Source organism: Neomonachus schauinslandi, chromosome 14 (genome assembly GCF_002201575.2).
Source record: "Neomonachus schauinslandi chromosome 14, ASM220157v2, whole genome shotgun sequence".
NCBI classification, from domain to species: Eukaryota; Metazoa; Chordata; class Mammalia; order Carnivora; family Phocidae; genus Neomonachus; species Neomonachus schauinslandi.
This window is the reverse complement of record NC_058416.1, coordinates 64,708,636-64,725,223: the sequence shown is the minus strand read 5'-3', so window position 1 is coordinate 64,725,223 and position 16,588 is coordinate 64,708,636. Positions and strand designations below refer to the sequence as shown.

Genomic DNA, 16,588 nt, shown 5'->3' with positions numbered 1-16,588 from the left:
CTTGGCCCCCCAGGAACGTGAGTTCGGATGGTGCAGAGGCCCGGCGGCGGCTCCGGGAATGCGAAGGGCTGGTAGACGCCCTGCTGCACGCCCTGCAGTCAGCTGTGGGCAGGAAGGACACGGACAACAAGGTGGGGGGGCCCCAGCAGGTCCCAGTGGGGTGCATGTCACAACCTCCTGCAGAGGGTCGGGGACATGGAGCAGGAACTGGGCCCAGGGGGCCCTGAACCATTTGGGCAGCACAGGAGAAGTAGGCATATACATTCTGGGGCAGTGCCCTGCCCACCGGCCACCCCGTAGTGGCCACAGTGAAGTCCCAGACAAGGTCCTACACGCTGTGTGTTCTCCACCTTTTTCCTTCCTCAGCCTCTCCCTGGGAGTTCTCACCCCCATGGGCTCCCTAGCTTAGGCCTCCCCATCTTTGCACCCCCAGTTCCTTCTGTGCGCACTGGCTGCGGCCAGGCGTCCCGGGGAGGGGTGGCAGTCTCCGTGCCCACCGGGTGCTGCTCCACCATCTCTCCTCTCCCCACAGTCAGTGGAGAATTGTGTGTGTATCATGCGGAACCTGTCCTACCACGTGCACAAGGAGGTGCCTGGGGCCGACAGGTACCAGGAGGCTGAGCCGGGGCCCCCGGGCGGTGCTGCGGGCTCCCAGCGCCGGAGGAGGGATGACGCTGGCTGTTTCGGTGGCAAGAAGGCCAAAGGTGTGTGGGAGGGACTGGGGTACTACACTCTAGGACTCCCCCTGCCACCCCAGGCTGAAGGGTCTCCATACCCACGGCTGTCACGGAAGCTGGAGAGACCACCTGGTCAGCTCCTGATGGGCAGGTGGCAAAGCAGGGAGCCAAGGAGGGTGTACCCAGCCTGCTGGGTTGTCCGGCTGATGGGGCAGCCTTCCTTCATCTGCGCTCTGGGGCCCCTGGGGGAGGGCAGGAGTGAACCTACGTGGTGTCCCTGGTGCCGCCTGGACTGTCTCTCAGCTCCGGGAAGGGTTCTTTGGGCCCGTGTTTGGAAAGCTCTGAAGACGATGCTGCCTCCTGGCGTTCACAGAGCACCTGGAGACTTTGAGATGCCCCGGAGGCAGCACCCCACCCTGCCTTGGTGCCATCCCGCCTGGCATTTGCTGGGTGCAGGTTCCCAGGATCTACATTCTCTGGCACCTGCTGGGTGACGTCTGTGCACTGCCTTCACCTTCTCCCCCCCCCTGCCCCGCTCCCCATGTGCACCTGTTCTGACCCCAGGCCTCCCCTCTCTTGTTCCAATTCTGGGCACTCAGCCCTCCACAGTGATCAGGGTGGGGTTCCATGACCCATCTATTCAACCCAGGGTACACAGTGGGAAGTCGAGGCCTCCCGGGAGGGCGTGCGGGGAAGGGGGTAGGTGCTGCCCACTGAGGCTCGTCTCCTCTCTCCTGTGCTTCCTCCGGCCGCCCAGAGGAGTGGTTCCATCAAGGTGAGTCCCTATTTGTCCTACTGTCCAGGCCCGGTGGGGGCAGTGGGCACCGGGGAGGTGCCGCCCACCCCTATTGTCCAGGCAGTACTCTCCATGACGACCACAGGGTGATCTAGCCTCAGGGCCCTGCCCCATCCCCAGTCCCTTTCCCGGGCAGCCATCTCCATGACAACTGTGTGGACATGACAACGGCAGGAATGTCAGCCCTGGACTCATTGGGAGGCCAACGGGCTGTTCTCTGTAACCTCAGACTCCGCTACCCAGGCAGGGCCGGGCCTGGAGCTGGAGCAGGGAGAGTCAAGGGGGGGCAGGGTCTGGGTGTATTTGTCCCCCCAGGCACCAGGGAGCAAAGTCTGCCCCTGGGAATGCAGCAATGTGTGGCTTAAAGGGACCACACAAAGGCCCCGTGAGGCTGGGCAGAACAGGGAGCCCAGATCATCAGAGCTCTGCTGCCTTTCAGAGAAGAAGCTCCCTTGTCTGAGATGAGGGTGACTGGCAGCTAGTGAGCTCACTCACAGAGCGGTGCAGGCCGAGGCTGACAAGTGCTAGGTGGGGCTGCTCTAGGGGCTCAGCCTGTGGGTGGTGGTCTCTCCTAGCCAGCAGAGCCTGGGACCAGGTCCTGACCCCAGACGGGCATTTCCCCGTGGCTGGGACTCTTGGCCCCAGCCCTGCTTTACTGTGCAACCGGGCAGGTCTTGTCCTTGGCAGCCCCCAGCTTCTCTGTACCTCCCTTTCATCATCCAGCCTGGGCTCCTGGCTCCTAGTAGCTGCAGGGAGGCTGTTGGGTGGTTAGCAGTGCTGCTCCTGGCACCTGACTGATCAGTCCTGGTTGCTGGGGGCAAGGCTGGGACATCCCCAGGCCCCAGTGCAACCACTGCCCTTCCCAGGGCCTCCTGGTACCCAGTCCTGGACTTGGGGGTGCTCTCGGGCCTTGGGCAGGAAAGTGCCATGTCCACCCTCCTGGCGCATACCTGCCCGGTGCAGGGCCGGCTTCACCTCTGTCTATTCTCTGTTCCAGGGAAGAAGGATGGTGAGATGGACCGGAACTTTGACACACTGGACCTGCCCAAACGAACTGAGGCTGCCAAAGGTGAGTGGGCGGAGGCAGAGTTCATCCCAGGCCCACGCAGGTGGCCAAGCTTTGTGCTACCAAGCAGGCGTGGAGGGCCTTGGGGAGCCAATGGGGAAACAGCGCACAGGTGTGGGGTTCCCCAGAAGGCTGTCCAGTCCCTGGGTACCTGCTGTGGGTTCAGAATCAGGGCCAGTTGCATGGGTCACTCCAGGCAGGGCAGGAGACAGAGGCAAGGAGGGCAGGCATTTGCAAGGTCACACAGCATGCAGAAGACTAGAGGGGATAGAGTGAGGCCTTCAGTGAAGGACAGAGACCAGCTAGGCAGGACCTCCAGTATCCTCTGAGGAGCTCACATTCACTCCCGGGGGTCTGGGAGCTGAGGTGTGCAGTCAGATTTAGTCTGGAGGCTGATAGTGCAGGGGGCAGAGTGGTTTGTCCTCCTCGTCCCCTGTGTCTGTTGGAGTCCTACTGTGTGCTGGCGCTGTTCTGTACAGGGAATTGAGCCTGAGTAAGGGAGCTCTGCCCTGGTGAGCCCCAGGCCACGGCCCACCCTGCAAGCCCAGATGCCTCCAAGCAGGGTGGAAGACCCCAGCCATGGGAGGCCTAGGGGAAAACATCACACACAGAGAGACCAATGCCTGCGGACGCCTTTAGGGGGAATACCCTGAGTGGGGGACATGCTTGGAGCATCTGCGGAACAGGAAGCCCAGCAGAGCTGAAGTGAAGGGATGATGAGGCATGAGGAATGGGGAGGGGGTGATAAAACATGGGGTGGGAGGACAGGGGAGAGGGAGTAATGTCTGGGTACAGGCCTCAATTGATGGGGGACCAGGAATGGTTGAGCAGGGTGCAGACTGAGAAGGCAGATTCTGTGGCTAGGGGCGTGCACTGGTAACAGCCTAAGTTACATGAGAGAGAACAGGGCCCTGTTCCGGCTAGGGCTCCTCCCCCTAGTTGCACAGCCTGTCTACCCAGGAGGGCTGGCCCTGTTGTTAGGGAGTTTGAGTCCTGTTACTAGGGGAGCAGCCCTGGTTGCCACCTCCCCCCCTACCCCAGGCCTTCTGGATGCTCTGGCTGCCAGGCAGGTCCAATACCATTTCTTTGGCAGCAGGGTCAAGGGAACAACGACCTCACTTAGACCCACTGCCTCCTCACTGAGCCTCTGTTCTTCCATGAAACGGGAATGCTTTCTCCCTCGGGTGGCTCATAACGGGTGGATATGTGTTGATGTTAAATTTTCCCTGACTGCACCACACCCATCTCTGGCCCCAGCTGACTCTTGCCCTGGGGCCATTGATGGGAGGAGGGGGGAGAGGGGGTAATGGAGGGGGCCTGGGTGACTGTGGGCGGTGGGTGCTCTGTGCCCAGGCTTTGAGCTGCTGTATCAGCCCGAGGTGGTACGTCTCTACCTCTCCCTCCTCACGGAGAGCCGGAACTTTAACACCCTGGAGGCTGCCGCTGGCGCCCTGCAGAACCTCAGCGCTGGCAACTGGATGGTGAGAGGCCGAATCTGGCAGGGAGGGGACAGACAGAATCCTGGGTACCCTGTTGGTGCTGGCCTCTGCCTTTGCCCAGGCTGGGAGGGTGGGGACCACACGGGACACAGTGCTTCCCCAGGGTCCGGGAGGTTCGCGGTACAAAGGATGCCAGCTGGAGGTGGCGTTGGGTTGCTTGGGTAGGGCTTCGTCTTGCCAGGGAGGAGGGTCCAGCCAGAGAGAACAGGCAGCTCAGGTAGCAGAGTGTCGAGGCATGTGGGCGGGACCCAGCGTGCTGAGCACACTCCCCGCTCCATTGCCACAGTGGGCCACCTACATCCGTGCCACGGTGCGCAAGGAGCGTGGCCTTCCGGTGCTCGTGGAGCTGCTGCAGTCCGAGACTGACAAGGTGGTGCGTGCTGTCGCCATCGCCCTGCGCAACCTCTCCCTGGACCGGCGCAACAAGGACCTCATTGGTGAGGATGCGGGTGGGGCAGAGCTGGGATGCAGAACCCCGTGGGCTGCTCTGGGGTCCCACCAGCAGGGGCTGGGGGCCGGCAGGGTGGGGAGGAGTTCAGGGGCCCAGCCCTGCCCCTATCATTCCATCCCTGAGCAGTCTCAAGGTCTAGCCCCTAGACACGGTGGGTGACTTTGCAGCTTGCCGGGGCTCTCCTGGTGGATCCCGCTCCCTCCCGCTGGGCTGGGCAGAGGCGTGCCCTGACAACTGCCCCTGCCCTTCAGGGAGCTATGCCATGGCTGAGCTGGTGCGGAACGTGCGCAATGCGCAGGCTCCGGCGCGACCGGGTGCCCGCCTGGAGGAGGACACCGTGGTGGCTGTGCTCAACACCATCCACGAGATCGTGTCCGACAGCCTGGACAATGCGCGCTCACTACTCCAGGCCCAAGGCGTTCCAGCGCTGGTGGCCCTCGTCGCTGCCAGGTGGGTGAGAGTGCAGCCTGGGGCGGGCGGGGCCTGGGGGGCGGGGCCTGGGGGGCGGGGCTAGTGCTGACCCCGCCCTGTGCCTGGCCGCAGCCAATCGGTACGCGAAGCGAAGGCCGCCTCCCACGTGCTGCAGACTGTGTGGAGCTACAAGGAGCTGCGTGGCGCCCTGCAGAAGGATGGCTGGACCAAGGCACGCTTCCAGGTGCGGCCTGCCTGGCCTTTCTTTTCCTCTTTCACTTCTCCAGGCTAGGTCCCCCACGGGAATGCCCCTGACCCCACACCCTGTTTTGTGCCCCCCCCCACCTCCACCCCTAGTCAGCCGCTGCTACCGCTAAGGGACCCAAAGGAGCACCGAGTCCCGGAGGCTTTGACGACAGCACGCTGCCACTGGTGGACAAGAGCCTTGGTGAATACGGGGTCGGGGCGTGGAAACCTATCTCTGAGGTATAAGAGATGCTCCTCCACCTAGGTGCATTGATGGTGACAAGGCAGGTGAGGGGTAGGGGGGCCCCTTTCCTGGCTTGCAGCCTCCTACAACCTCCACACCCATGGTGTCCACACTGATGTTAAGTGGGGGTGGGGGGTGTCAATGGCAGAGGACCGGCAGAATGGTGCAAAGATGTTAGCAACAAAGCGTACCCGGGTCAACAGAGGCCAGCCCTGCTGTGGGTTTGTCTGTCCTGGTATCCCCACTGGTTCTTGCAACCAGTCAGCCACCTGGCTTATACCTTGCAGATGGCGAGAAACCAGGCAGCCGGGACGTGATCCCCATGGAGGCACTTGGCCCAGGTGAGTGCAGATACAGGGCTGCTTGTTTCCTGTGGGGGGGGCGGGGGCGGGGATGGTGCTGAAATGGGCCAGGTGGTTTTGCCTTGTGTGTTTGGTGCTGAGAAAGCCTTCCAAGGAGGTGCTGGTTGGAAAAGAGAATTTGGTTTAGGGGTGCTGCTGAGGGGGGTGGGCAACCAGGGAGGGGTCAGTGCCCAGCCACAGTCTCTGGTCTGCCAGCCCAAGGGGGCTGGAGGGTTCTGAGCCACCATGGTGGGAGGGGCCACGAGAAGACCTGGCCTAGGCCTCCAGCACAGTGCTGGGGCAGGGCAGGTGGGGGTATCTCCCAATGCACCCTGTCCCAGGGGCCCCCTGTGTCTGGGCTGAGAGGGAGATCTGCTCCTGCGATGCCTGCCCCTCAGAGTTCCCCTCATGTCCCCACCCCAAGACGGATACTCCACTGTGGACCGGAGGGAGCGGAGGGCTCGAGGCAATGACCCTGCAGGGGAGGCCTCTGAGAAGGAACCGTTCAAAGTAAGTGGCTGTGGGCAGGTGCCTAGGGAGGTGCCTAGGGCATGCCTGAGAGGGGCCCTGGCAAGGTGCTGAGTTTAGGCTGGCCGGTCCACCTGGGGTGGGGCTCGCCTGCAGGGCAGCTGGGCTGGGAGATGGAGCCTGGGGCCTGGCCCCCCTGCCTTGGGAAGTTTATCGTCGGAGTCGGTCTGTGGGTGCAGGTGGTTTGAAGCTCACACCCACTGGGAGAGAGGGGGCATGGGACAGAGGGCACTGCCCAGAACAATGCACAAGGGCCAGGGGCGTCTGAGCACAAGTGTCTTCACCCTTCTCTGCCTGCGTGTGTGTGTGTGTTTGGGGGCGGGGATGGGCCCACTGTTTTCCTGCCTCCAGGGTGGTACCTGCCAACCTGCTCTGTGACCATCCCTGGCTTTGGGCACAGGCCTGTGTGTGTCCACGCGTCCGTGTGCATCTTTGTGAGCCACACTAGCTCAGCTTCCCCATCGTGTGCACCCCGGCTCTGGCCTCACCCACTGAGTAGCCCAGCCCCCACCCATCAGCGCTGACTAACCTGCTCTGTTCTGCCTCTAACGCCCTCCTGCACACTGCCTGTCCGCTGCAGCCCGACCCCGGCAGGAAGGTTCCTCCTGGGCCCAGCAGGCCCGCAGTCAGGCTGGTGGACGCCGTGGGGGACGCTAAGCCTCAGCCCGTTGACTCCTGGGTCTAGCTTGCATGCCTGGTACGTTCTCTCGTCTGGTTTTTCATTCAGCTGTTTCCTGTTCTCTGGGAAGGGGCTTCTTGTTAATCTCTGCTGGCTGCATGTTCTGTCCCTTGGTGCTCCCTGGTGGGACTCTGGCTTCCAGCTCAGCAGGCTCAAATGTCCATCTTAGGGATAGGCTGAGGTCTGAGATGGACATGCCCCTATGGGCCTGCAGTCCTGGCTCAGGCACTGTGTCATCGGGGCCCAGAGCAAATGGGGCCAGAGCAGGGACAGGCCCCCCACATTTAAATGCCCCAAGCACAGTGCCCCCCGAACGACCAGCAAGTCGGATTGGCCCTGATGCTGAGATTCTTGGGGTCAGCCTCTGCCACCTCCAGTAGCTGCCTTGGTCCACACTTTCGTTGGCCTAGTCTGTGGAGGGGTCCGCCAGACCCCGGGCCGCCCTGCTTAACCTTCCCCTCTCCCTCCGTAGGTCTCGGGCCCAGCCATTTGTTCTTAGGGACCTGATCGTGGGAAGAAGGGAACTCCAGGGCCGGCCCTCCCAGACCCTGCTGTGGAGCTTGGAGCCCCCTGGCGGCCGGGGTTGGCAGCGCTTCTCGCCAGGGAGCCAGGGCCGGACATTCTGGACACACTTCCCTTCCCGCCCCTCGCTCCCTCCCTCCTAACTCCCTAGGCTGAGTTAGCTGTTTACTGACATGGTGCTGTGTGTGAGTGAGAGAGAGAGAGAGAGAGAGAGAGAGAGAGAGAGAGAGAGAGAGAGAAAGCCAGTGGAGCTGCCAGAGTGGGGCCCAGGGAAGCGGCAGGAAGGGCACCTGGCTTTGCTTTGGGGCTGGTGGTATAGAAGAGTGTGCTCTTGTGTGTGCGGGGCCCCAGAGGAGCCTACAGCAGGGAAGGGAGGAGGGGGGCTCAGAGAAGGAGTTTGACTCTGGAAGGTAGAGGGGATCCGCTGGGCGCTGAGTCCCACCCTGCATGGCCCGTGGCAGGGGGTGGGGGCACGGACTGGCCCATGCGTGCAGAGAGGCTTTGGAGGCAGCAAGATGGGGGTCAGGCTGTGCTTGCCCCCACCCTGTCCTCGGCTACATGGAACCCCAGTGCAGCAGGAGCCTTCCCTGAGCGACTCTGGCCTGGCCGTGGCTACCAGACCCTGTCTGCCAGAGTCCGGAGTCATCCCTCTGGGACTGACCTTCGGCAGCAGCGGGGGACGCTGCCTAGTGCCTGCTGTTTGTGACTTAAAAACCGAAGAGAAACACGGACAAAAAGCATTAAAAACAAAACCAAAATAAGACTGTATTGGTAAACACCTAAATTTTTGTAAGAAAACTTAAAAATTAAAAAAAGCAACAAAGGAAACTTCCTATTTTCTGCGGCTCAGATCCTTTGCCACCAGCTGCTCGCTCTTCCCTGCTTGCCAGGTGGGGCATGGGTGGAGGTGGCCCCCGGGTGTCCATGTGCTCCCATGTGCTCTGTCCAGAGGGGGCTCAGCTCCCAGGCTGCAGGGGTGTTTTTGCACATGTCCTCCCAGGCTCACTGCGATCCCCTTTCTGCACACACACACAGGAGAGGGCTTCCTTTGGGGTGGTTAGCTAGGCCCTGATTCCCACGGTGGTGTCGTGGCCAGAGGTCAGTCTGCACACAGGTGGGCTCAGTCAGGATTGGGGGGGCAGGGGCGGGATCCCTGGAGAGCCTCTGAGGTAGCTAGGGGGCCTTGGGGCCAGGAGCCAGGGTTGGGACTGGGGATTTAGGCAGCTGTGGATTTAGGTAGATGCAAAGCAATTCTACTTCCCTTGCTAGCTGGGCAGCTGTAGAAGCGCCAGAGCTGACCTGAGCCCAGTCTTCTGTAAACAAGGCCGAGTAGGACTGGGGAAGTTGGCTTCTACTCAGTGCCACACAGGGACCCCAAGGGGCCAGGTGCCAGAGGGCTCACACCCTGCACTGTGGCGGGGGCCCCATGTCCACTGTTCCCTAGTGCCGGCTTGGTCAGAGATGGACAGGAAGGCTGACCAGCTGCCCTGTTCCAGTTTCCCAGGACAGCCTCCAGATGGGGGCTCACCTCAGCCTGCCCACATCCCCATGGGGATGCAACAGGTAACCTCAGCCTGGCCACATGAGCCCCCTGGGCCAACATTAGCATCCAGTGAAGAGGAGCACTAGCTGAGGGCAGTGGGGAAAGAAGGAGCAGGGAAGCAGTTAAAAAGAAGCACTAAGTTGATCTATTTAAATATTTAAAATTTTAATTTCTCTTTTAGCATCTTTTAAACATGATACTGGTATACAGGATTAGTAGTAGTGAGCTGATTTTAGTAAAGAAGGTACATTTCATTCTTAAAAAGGTGAAAGAACTCAGGAATCACAAGTGGGTGTGAGTTGTTGGGCACGGTGCCATCACTGAGGCATTGCTGCCACCTGGTGACAGCAAACCTCGAGGACAGACTGCGAGTGCACAGCTCAACAGTTTCCACGGGTTCCCACTTCCAGCGTCTACTGCATATGTCGATGCCTGAAGACCCATCTGCGTAAGAAACCCTATTGATTGAAATGCTGGTGGGAGCAAAAGACACTGTCCCGGGCACCACCCGTCCTGATTTGGTATTTACAAACATACTTTACAGATTTATTGCAATGACTGTGTATGGTGAGCGGACCACACTTGGGGTAGACCAGGGGTGACAGCCTGGAGTCGCCATGGAGAGGGGCCAGGGCCGGCAGGCTTTGGGCTCATCCGCCTCAAGCGTGCTACACTGGACCCAGAACTGCAAAAGCGGGTTGGCAGGGGTGCATCCCTTGTGCCCTCAGGCTTGGCAAGGGATCCAGGAGCAGGGTGGGTGGTCAAGGCTGTGTTGGGCTGCCCGGGCCCATGTAGACAACCTTCTCCAGGCCATCCACTGCCTTTGAGTATTCCAGGTACGAGGTGAAGTGTGTGCATTCAAAGCGGCTGTTCCCGCGCACATATGCTAGGAAATCTGGTGTTCCCGGGAAGATGACGTTGTCGGCCAGCAACACTGTCTCCTTCCGTAGCAGGCCACACTCCTGCGGGGGACAGATGGTGGGAAAGGGTGAGGGTGACAGGTGCCCGGCAAGCCTGTCCCAAACTGGGAGGATAAATGCTCTTGGAGATGGTGGCTCCATACACTGGCCTCTGCCTGGCCTGGAGTCAGCCCCGCTCCAGCTCCTGGGGTCACAAGGGTCTCCCCACTGCCTCCCATCTCCTCCCTGGCAGCTGAGCACAAGTCCTGCCTCCAGAATGTGGCTCTGTGACGGAAACTCTTTTGCTCCCCGTTAGGTCCTGCGTCCCCAGCCCCTAGGACAGTGTGTGGCAGGCACACAGGAGTTGTTCAGTGATGCTAGCCGGATGAGGAAGTGGAAGAGACAATGGAGCCAGGATTCCGGCCATAGGGCCGACTCAAGGCCAGCGGGTCCTTCGGTCACCCGGTGCCGGGCTCTTGCAGGTGAGATGCCTGGTGCCCAGTGCACGGGCTGCTGTGCGCTGTCACTTGAGGTCCTCACCGGCCTGACCAGGGTGACCCTGCAGGGATGGGGGCCCCTTGGGGCTTTGCTCTGGACATCCCCAGACTCTGGCATGTGAGACGCCCCTTCTCTGCCAGCGCCTGGGCCTGGGCTCTGCAGAAGGAAGGAGCAGATAGACACGGCCAGGGTGGTGCGCTGGGGGCAAGGCTGCCTAGATTATAGGAAGCAATGGAAAGAGAGCTGGAGAGGAATTGCTTGCCTGTGCCGGAGGGGCAGACCAGGGCAACTGGTCAGCCCAGTTGCCTTGTCCTAGGTTTAACTTTGGAAGCAGAGAGCTGCTTTTTCACATGATCATAAAAGTTAAAAAAAATAAGCAATCCGAAACCTCAAAAGCAAAATCAAAGTGACCCCAGGCAGGTCTCAAATTGCCAACAGGACCACATGCAATGGAGCATCTCTAAGTGACTTAAAAACAAGGGCTTTAACTCTGCATCCCACTCCGCCCCCCCTCTCCCCCCGCCCCAGGGATGTGCCCTAGCACAGAGTCTTATAAGTGTCTCACTTCTCCTGGTGGCCATGGTCCCTTTCAGCCTGTGGGCTGTGGGGGAAGCCAAGGGTCCTCCGTAGCCAGACTGGAAAACTCAGCTGTGAGGTCAGTGAGGTGAGAGACAACCCACGAGCCAGAATTTGAACAGTTAAGTACCACTGTGAATCATGGCGCATTTCCTCGTATAAAAAGAAAGCTCCCTAGCAGTCTTGGCTAGAAAGCCCTAGAATGGAGAGCTGTCCCGGAGGAGGCGCCCCGGGCCCAAGCCCCGGAAAGGCAGCTCAGGTCTCCAGCCAGAAGCGGACAAGGTGAGCAGGAGCAGACTTCAGGAGGCACTGCTGGCCCCAGATGGGACAGTCAGTGGCCTGAAAGTCATCAGACACAGGAAACCAATGAGTTAACCAGGAAAGAAAGAACAAAAGAAGAAGCTTTGGGCACGTTTGGAGGGTGCTGGGGCCTACCCACCCTTGAGGAAGCTGGACGGAAGGGAGAAAAAGGCAGCACCTATCCTGCCTTTCCCCAGCCACCACACGCCTCCCAACACACGGGACACAGACCCCTCGGAGAATTCTGGCCAGAAGCCGACCACATCTGAGCAAACCCGCTGCATGAACCCCTGCGGGGAGGAAAACAGCCTTCCTGGAGGTGGTTTTAAACCGTGCACAGTTCCTTTTCCGTTGGGTGGGCGCCGGGCTTGGTGACTCGCCTCTAACGAAGGGAAGGAGGCAGAGGCACCACGGCTCCTGTGTTGCCCCTCCCATCTCTGCCTCCCACCCCTGGCTATAGGGAAAGCCAGCCACCGCCATGTTGTGAGGACACCCAAGCAGCCCTGTGGAGAGCCCGTGAGACATGGCACTGAGGCCTCCTCAGAGCAGCCATCCGATTTCAAATTGCCACCCACCCCTGCCAGCCTCTAAGCCCCAACTGAGAGAGGCACGGTGGGGCCACTGCAGAGCCAGGCTGACCCGGCAAAAGCCGAGGGCCCGCAGAGCCCAGCTGCGGGGCTAAAGAATGCGTGTGTAAAAAGCACAGCCATTCCCAATTCGTGACTTCTTTTCTTTTGAGATAATTACCAGCTTTGAACAAGCAGCACTGAGAAAACTATTAGTTTCCTAGTTACGAAACAGCAATATTTGCTACTTTTCTATAAATGCAGGCCCTGCAATTATCACACACACCAGAGCTGCTGAAATCCCTCCCTCCCTGTGCAGGCCCGGCTGGGTTGGCTGTCTGGCCTCTGCCCTCAACACCTGATTTCCAGGTTCACACCCCCGGCCTGGGGATGGGCCTCCCCTGGCCGGCCGTGCTCCCCACAGCTGCCTCACTCCTGGCCCAAGGGTCTCCTTGCCATCCCCCACTGAACACCTGTCTCAGCAGGTGACCAGTCCAACTTCTAGCTCCTGGCTCCCCTGTCCCCCTCCACCCTCAGAGCTCAGCACCACCCTCTCTACAGCCATCCCTCCCCACACTCCACGCACCCAACAGAGATCTCTTCTGGGAACAGATCTAACCTTGTTGTCGCCCGCTTAAAACCCCCCATGTCCCCACCGGTGTGTGGCGTTCAGGGCCCTCCACGCGTGGCTCTGGGCCACTGCCCCAGGATATCCCCACAATATCCTGTGCCCTCATAGACCCCTGGCCGGGGCAGGTTCCTTCCTGTGTGGCCAAGCACCTGGCCCTCCACGTCTGCACTAGAACCACTGGTGCAAGGTCCTGCCCAGCCTCCAGCCACGGCTCCGGTGGCCATGCAGCCCACGCTCACAGTCCCTCTGCACCGGGTAGAGTGGCCAGCCAGTGAGGGAACTGAGGTGGGTGAGCATGGGATGGACAACATGGAATCACTCCATGCTGACCACCAGGAGGGGGAGGCCGTGGTGGGGCAAAACATCCGAGCCCCCAGTGGAGGGCCAAGTAGCCATGAAGTGTGATCTTGACTGCCCAGGTGGGGGAAGGTAGTGATCATCGATATAAAGCTGTGTGTGTCAGCTCATTAAGGGCCCACCCGGTGCCCCACCTGGGGACGAGGCAGCCTCACTTGTGGCTGGCCAAGCAGCCACACTGAGGGCTGGGACAGGATGGGATGTGAGGACAGGGACAGAGGGGTGGAGGGGGCTGCGCAATAAGAAGCCTCAGGGGAAAACAGGCAGGAGATGCCCTGTTGGTGCTCACCCCTCCCTGCCATCCCAGCGCAGGCCACCTAGCAGGCCCAGCCAACTCCTTCTGCCCAGAACACCCTTCCTCCCATCTCCATGCCGCCCTTGAGGCCTTCTCTGGCCCTCCACACTCCCTGCCCAAATCACCGATGCCGCCAGGGCCAGCCAGGGCAGCCCCTGCACCAGCAGTCAGCAACGAGGCCCATGTGGGCCAGGCAGTTGCACAACTCACCTCCAGGAGGAGCGTGTCCGGCAGGTACCGGTCCTTCCAGTGGTCGAGGAAGACCATGTCTAGCGTGTCCACGTCATATTTCTTCTTCAGCTGTGGGATGAAGTCCTGGGATGCCCCGACCACAACGGTGACCTGGAACAGCACTCTGTCGGTGCCCATTCTCACAGACCGCCCTGCCTGGACACCAGCTCGAGTGTCACCACCAGTGTTCTTTGGGGTTCTGGGGAGATAAGTCCCCACTCTACCCCCTCCCTCCAAGGGCGGTCTTGGGAGTTTCCTGCTCTGTGCAACAGGGTGGCAAGACCTCCCTCACAGAGCTGCTGGGGGTTCTGGGAAACCTGGCCTGGGAGGCATCACGAGGCCAGGTACAACAGGCTGAATGCGGCCTTGAACTGCACTGGGGCGACCCAGGCCCTTCCCCTCCGCCTCGCACAGCCCCTGGCGCCTCCGTGCCTGCACTCTTCACCCTGGGGCAGCAACACACCCTGTCCTGCAGGCCCGCGAAGTCCAGCATCTGCTGGGTGATGGCGGCGTAGTCCGGGTTGATCTCAATGGTGAGCAGGCGGGCCCCGGGCTCCAGCAGGCGGGCCATGCGCACGGCCGAGTAGCCGCAGTAGGCGCCCAGCTCCAGCACCACCCGCGGGCACTGCTCCCGCACCACCGCATCCAAGATCTGGCCTGCGGGGCGGAGGAGGGTGTGAGCGCAGCAGAGGGAGGTGACCCACTCCTGGTCCTGGGCCCGCTCCTTCCAGACTGAGCATCGACCCCTCCCGATGCCTGTTCCCCCCGCCCCCCATCGCACTAAACACACCCTCCGAGCTTCCAGAGTCCCTCAGGCCTCTGGGTCTCAGCACACACTAGTCCCTCTCTTTCCCATGGTTCCTGACTGAGCCCAACTCGTCCTAACCCAGAGCTGCCCCCTGCAGAAGCCCTCACCCCACCGTGCCCACAGGCTGCACTCAGGGCCTCCCTGCCCGCCCCCCCGGGCCTGGACACTGTCAGAGGCTCCAAGGGGGCTGGACAATGGCTATCTCATCTGTCCCCAGGGCCCAGCTCCCAGGGGTATAGCACAGCATAGGCCCGTACCCCAGGCTGGAGTCCAAAGGTCAGGAGGCGGCCCTGGGGCCTGGGCGGAACAGAGTCCCAGGAGCTTTGTGCACCCTCATGCCCAGCAGGGACAGCTGGCGTCACCCAGCTCCATGAGAAGGCATGCCAGTGCCAGGCCTACCGACTAATGTCGGCTGAGTCGCTGTGTGGCAAGGAAGGGTCCCGGGCAGTTTATCGAAAGTCCGTCCCTCCCCACGAGGACAGTGATGCGGATGCCGGGGTCTCTGCACAGCCTTTACCCCTGGCCGGGGAGCGGCTGCATGGGTAGCTCAGGGCTCCAGGCAAGCCCCCACCCCAACACCCAGAAGCAGTGACAACAGGCCTCTCCTTTACAGGCTGTGCTGCCCCCGCCGAGGTCCCCTTTCCCATGCCCACTACCTGCTGGCCGGGCTGCCCACCTTTCTTGTCACCCACGTTCATAGCCCACTCCTTCTCCAAGCAGTAGGTATCGATGGCCTTCAGCACGCTTTGTGGGTCCCCGGCCACTGCGTGCTGCAGCACATGGTGCAGGATGCGCTGCTCCTTGGTGTTGCCCATGAACAGGTTGTAGAGGGGCTGCACGACCAGCTCGTGCCAGTAGATAAAGGGTATGGCCAAGCCCCAGCGTCGCAGGCACAGCACCAGCGCCAGGAGCACCAGGCCCAGTGAGAAGGCTGCCAACAGCAGTGGTGGGGCCTCCGGCATCTGAGACAGGGCAGGGATACGATGGGGTAAGGAGGAGGGGAGAGAAGGGGGAGGGCAACGGGCTTTGGTGCTTCGCGGCTGGCCGGGAAGCCCCGTAGCCAGCTTGGGGGCTCAGAGCCCCTCGGCATTAGTGCAGACCTGCCCCTCCTGGCTTACCCACCCTCTCCTCCATTTGGGGGTGCTGCTCTTGCCCCCCATTGCTGATGCGAGCCTTCGAGAGGCTAGCCATGTGTCCCAATTGCCCGGCTCATCTCAGTGCCAGGGGAATGCAGACCTCCTGCGCCCAAACAGCTTCCTGCCCCTGGGGCTGCTCCCTCAGGCGCACAGAGCAGGTGCTGTGTCTGGCCCTCCTGCCTGGGGACCCTCCCAGACAGCCCCGACGGAGGTGGGCACAGGAGAGGCCCCGTCCGTGTACAGCTCTCTTGGGTCCTCACACCAGGAATAGTCTGGGACACTCGTGTGGCCCTTTAAGTGAGTTTCCAGGTAAGAACACAGGCAGTGCCCAGGCCAGGCACACAGGACAGAGACCTGCTCGCCACTCCCCTCGGGGACAGCCACCAGTGCTGCATCCGCCCTGGGTGAAAGCCAGCCTTGCCGCCTGCACCATAGGTGAGGGAGACCCCCCAGCTGTAGCAGACAACTACCAGGACGGCACCACTTCCCCCTGGCAACCTCCCTTCAGGTAGCTCGAGGCCCAGTCAGACGGGGCCCCTGGAGACACAGGCAAGGTTGAAACCCTCAGCCCTGGGCACCTGGCCAGCACAGAGCAGTCTGCGGTATTCTGGGCAGATGCTCAGAGTTCAGGCAAGACACCTTAAAAAATGGGAAAGGGCAAAAATAAAGAGGAACATGGGAAGCTTCTGCCGGGGCCGATGGGTCGCTCTGAGGTGCCTCACAAGGAAGGGCCACGGAACCCCAGCAACCACACAGGCCCTTGCTCTCCCAGAGGCTCCGATTTGGAAAGGCACATCCGGGAGAGCAGGCAGGCTGAGGGCCTTGGTGGCAAGAGCGCTTGAGGACCTTTGAGCGCTCTACACCCCACCACGCTGGACCATGAGGAGACAGTGGTGGTTTGGGGAACAGGGCAGAGGAAGGGAAAACTGAGGCTCTGCCCCAAGGGAGTGTGGACACCCAGATTCTGGTGTTTTAGGCCATGTGGCCTATTTACACTGAACACTTTATCAATGGGTCGGAGTGTGTACACACAATGGGCCCCAATCCTCTGCCCACCCTTGCTCTCCTGTTCCCAGGCCCACCCTGACCTTCGGAACCGCTCTCCCAGCCAGCTCCTGCCTTCCGTGCTCAAGAATGGGTCTGTGCACTCCTTCTCTGAGCTCAGCAGCAAAGCAGAGAAATTTTGTGCAGGATTCTTTTGCCTTTAGATCTCACCGACAGAAACAATAAGCTGAAAATGACCAGGGTCCAGATATCTGGGCCACTTCCTCAAGGCCAGCCTTGCCCA

General features: G+C 61.0%; 2 protein-coding genes across 5 annotated transcripts in view; one reads left to right on the top strand and one right to left on the bottom strand.

The window, feature by feature from the left end:
• ARVCF (ARVCF delta catenin family member) overlaps window positions 1-8,279 on the top strand; it is a 50,997-nt gene extending 42,718 nt beyond the window's left edge. The window contains exons 8-20 of one of the 4 annotated variants that reach the window (XM_021690881.1): window positions 14-131; window positions 533-704; window positions 1,435-1,452; window positions 2,471-2,542; window positions 3,893-4,020; window positions 4,325-4,475; window positions 4,741-4,939; window positions 5,033-5,144; window positions 5,258-5,348; window positions 5,678-5,731; window positions 6,156-6,241; window positions 6,840-6,956; window positions 7,411-8,279. In XM_021690881.1, coding sequence (XP_021546556.1) covers window positions 14-131; window positions 533-704; window positions 1,435-1,452; window positions 2,471-2,542; window positions 3,893-4,020; window positions 4,325-4,475; window positions 4,741-4,939; window positions 5,033-5,144; window positions 5,258-5,348; window positions 5,678-5,731; window positions 6,156-6,241; window positions 6,840-6,944 — 1,306 coding nt within the window. In that variant the 3' untranslated portion in view covers window positions 6,945-6,956; window positions 7,411-8,279. The remainder of the gene's footprint in view (window positions 1-13; window positions 132-532; window positions 705-1,434; window positions 1,453-2,470; window positions 2,543-3,892; window positions 4,021-4,324; window positions 4,476-4,740; window positions 4,940-5,032; window positions 5,145-5,257; window positions 5,349-5,677; window positions 5,732-6,155; window positions 6,242-6,839; window positions 6,957-7,410) is intronic. The other 3 variants (XM_044921289.1, XM_021690882.1, XM_021690883.1) reach the window with 3 other exon arrangements.
• An 868-nt stretch (window positions 8,280-9,147) lies between these two features.
• On the bottom strand, window positions 9,148-15,134 carry COMT (catechol-O-methyltransferase). Its single transcript, XM_021690851.1, has 4 exons — window positions 14,841-15,134; window positions 13,820-14,013; window positions 13,336-13,467; window positions 9,148-9,965 (listed from the first exon to the last, which is right to left on the bottom strand). Exons 1-4 carry the CDS (start codon window positions 15,124-15,126, stop codon window positions 9,765-9,767), a joined length of 813 nt encoding a protein of 270 aa, XP_021546526.1. The 5' UTR covers window positions 15,127-15,134; the 3' UTR covers window positions 9,148-9,764.
• Between the last annotated feature and the right edge of the window lie 1,454 nt (window positions 15,135-16,588).

Coding starts and splice junctions, on each gene's coding strand:
- COMT (XM_021690851.1), bottom strand. CDS start 15,126: ATGCCGGAGGCCCCACCACTGCTGTTGGCAGCCTTCTCACTGGGCCTG. Junction 14,014..14,840: donor GAACGTGGGTGACAAGAAAG/GTGGGCAGCCCG, acceptor TCCGCCCCGCAG/GCCAGATCTTGGATGCGGTG. Junction 9,966..13,335: donor CGGACACGCTCCTCCTGGAG/GTGAGTTGTGCA, acceptor TGTCCCCCGCAG/GAGTGTGGCCTGCTACGGAA.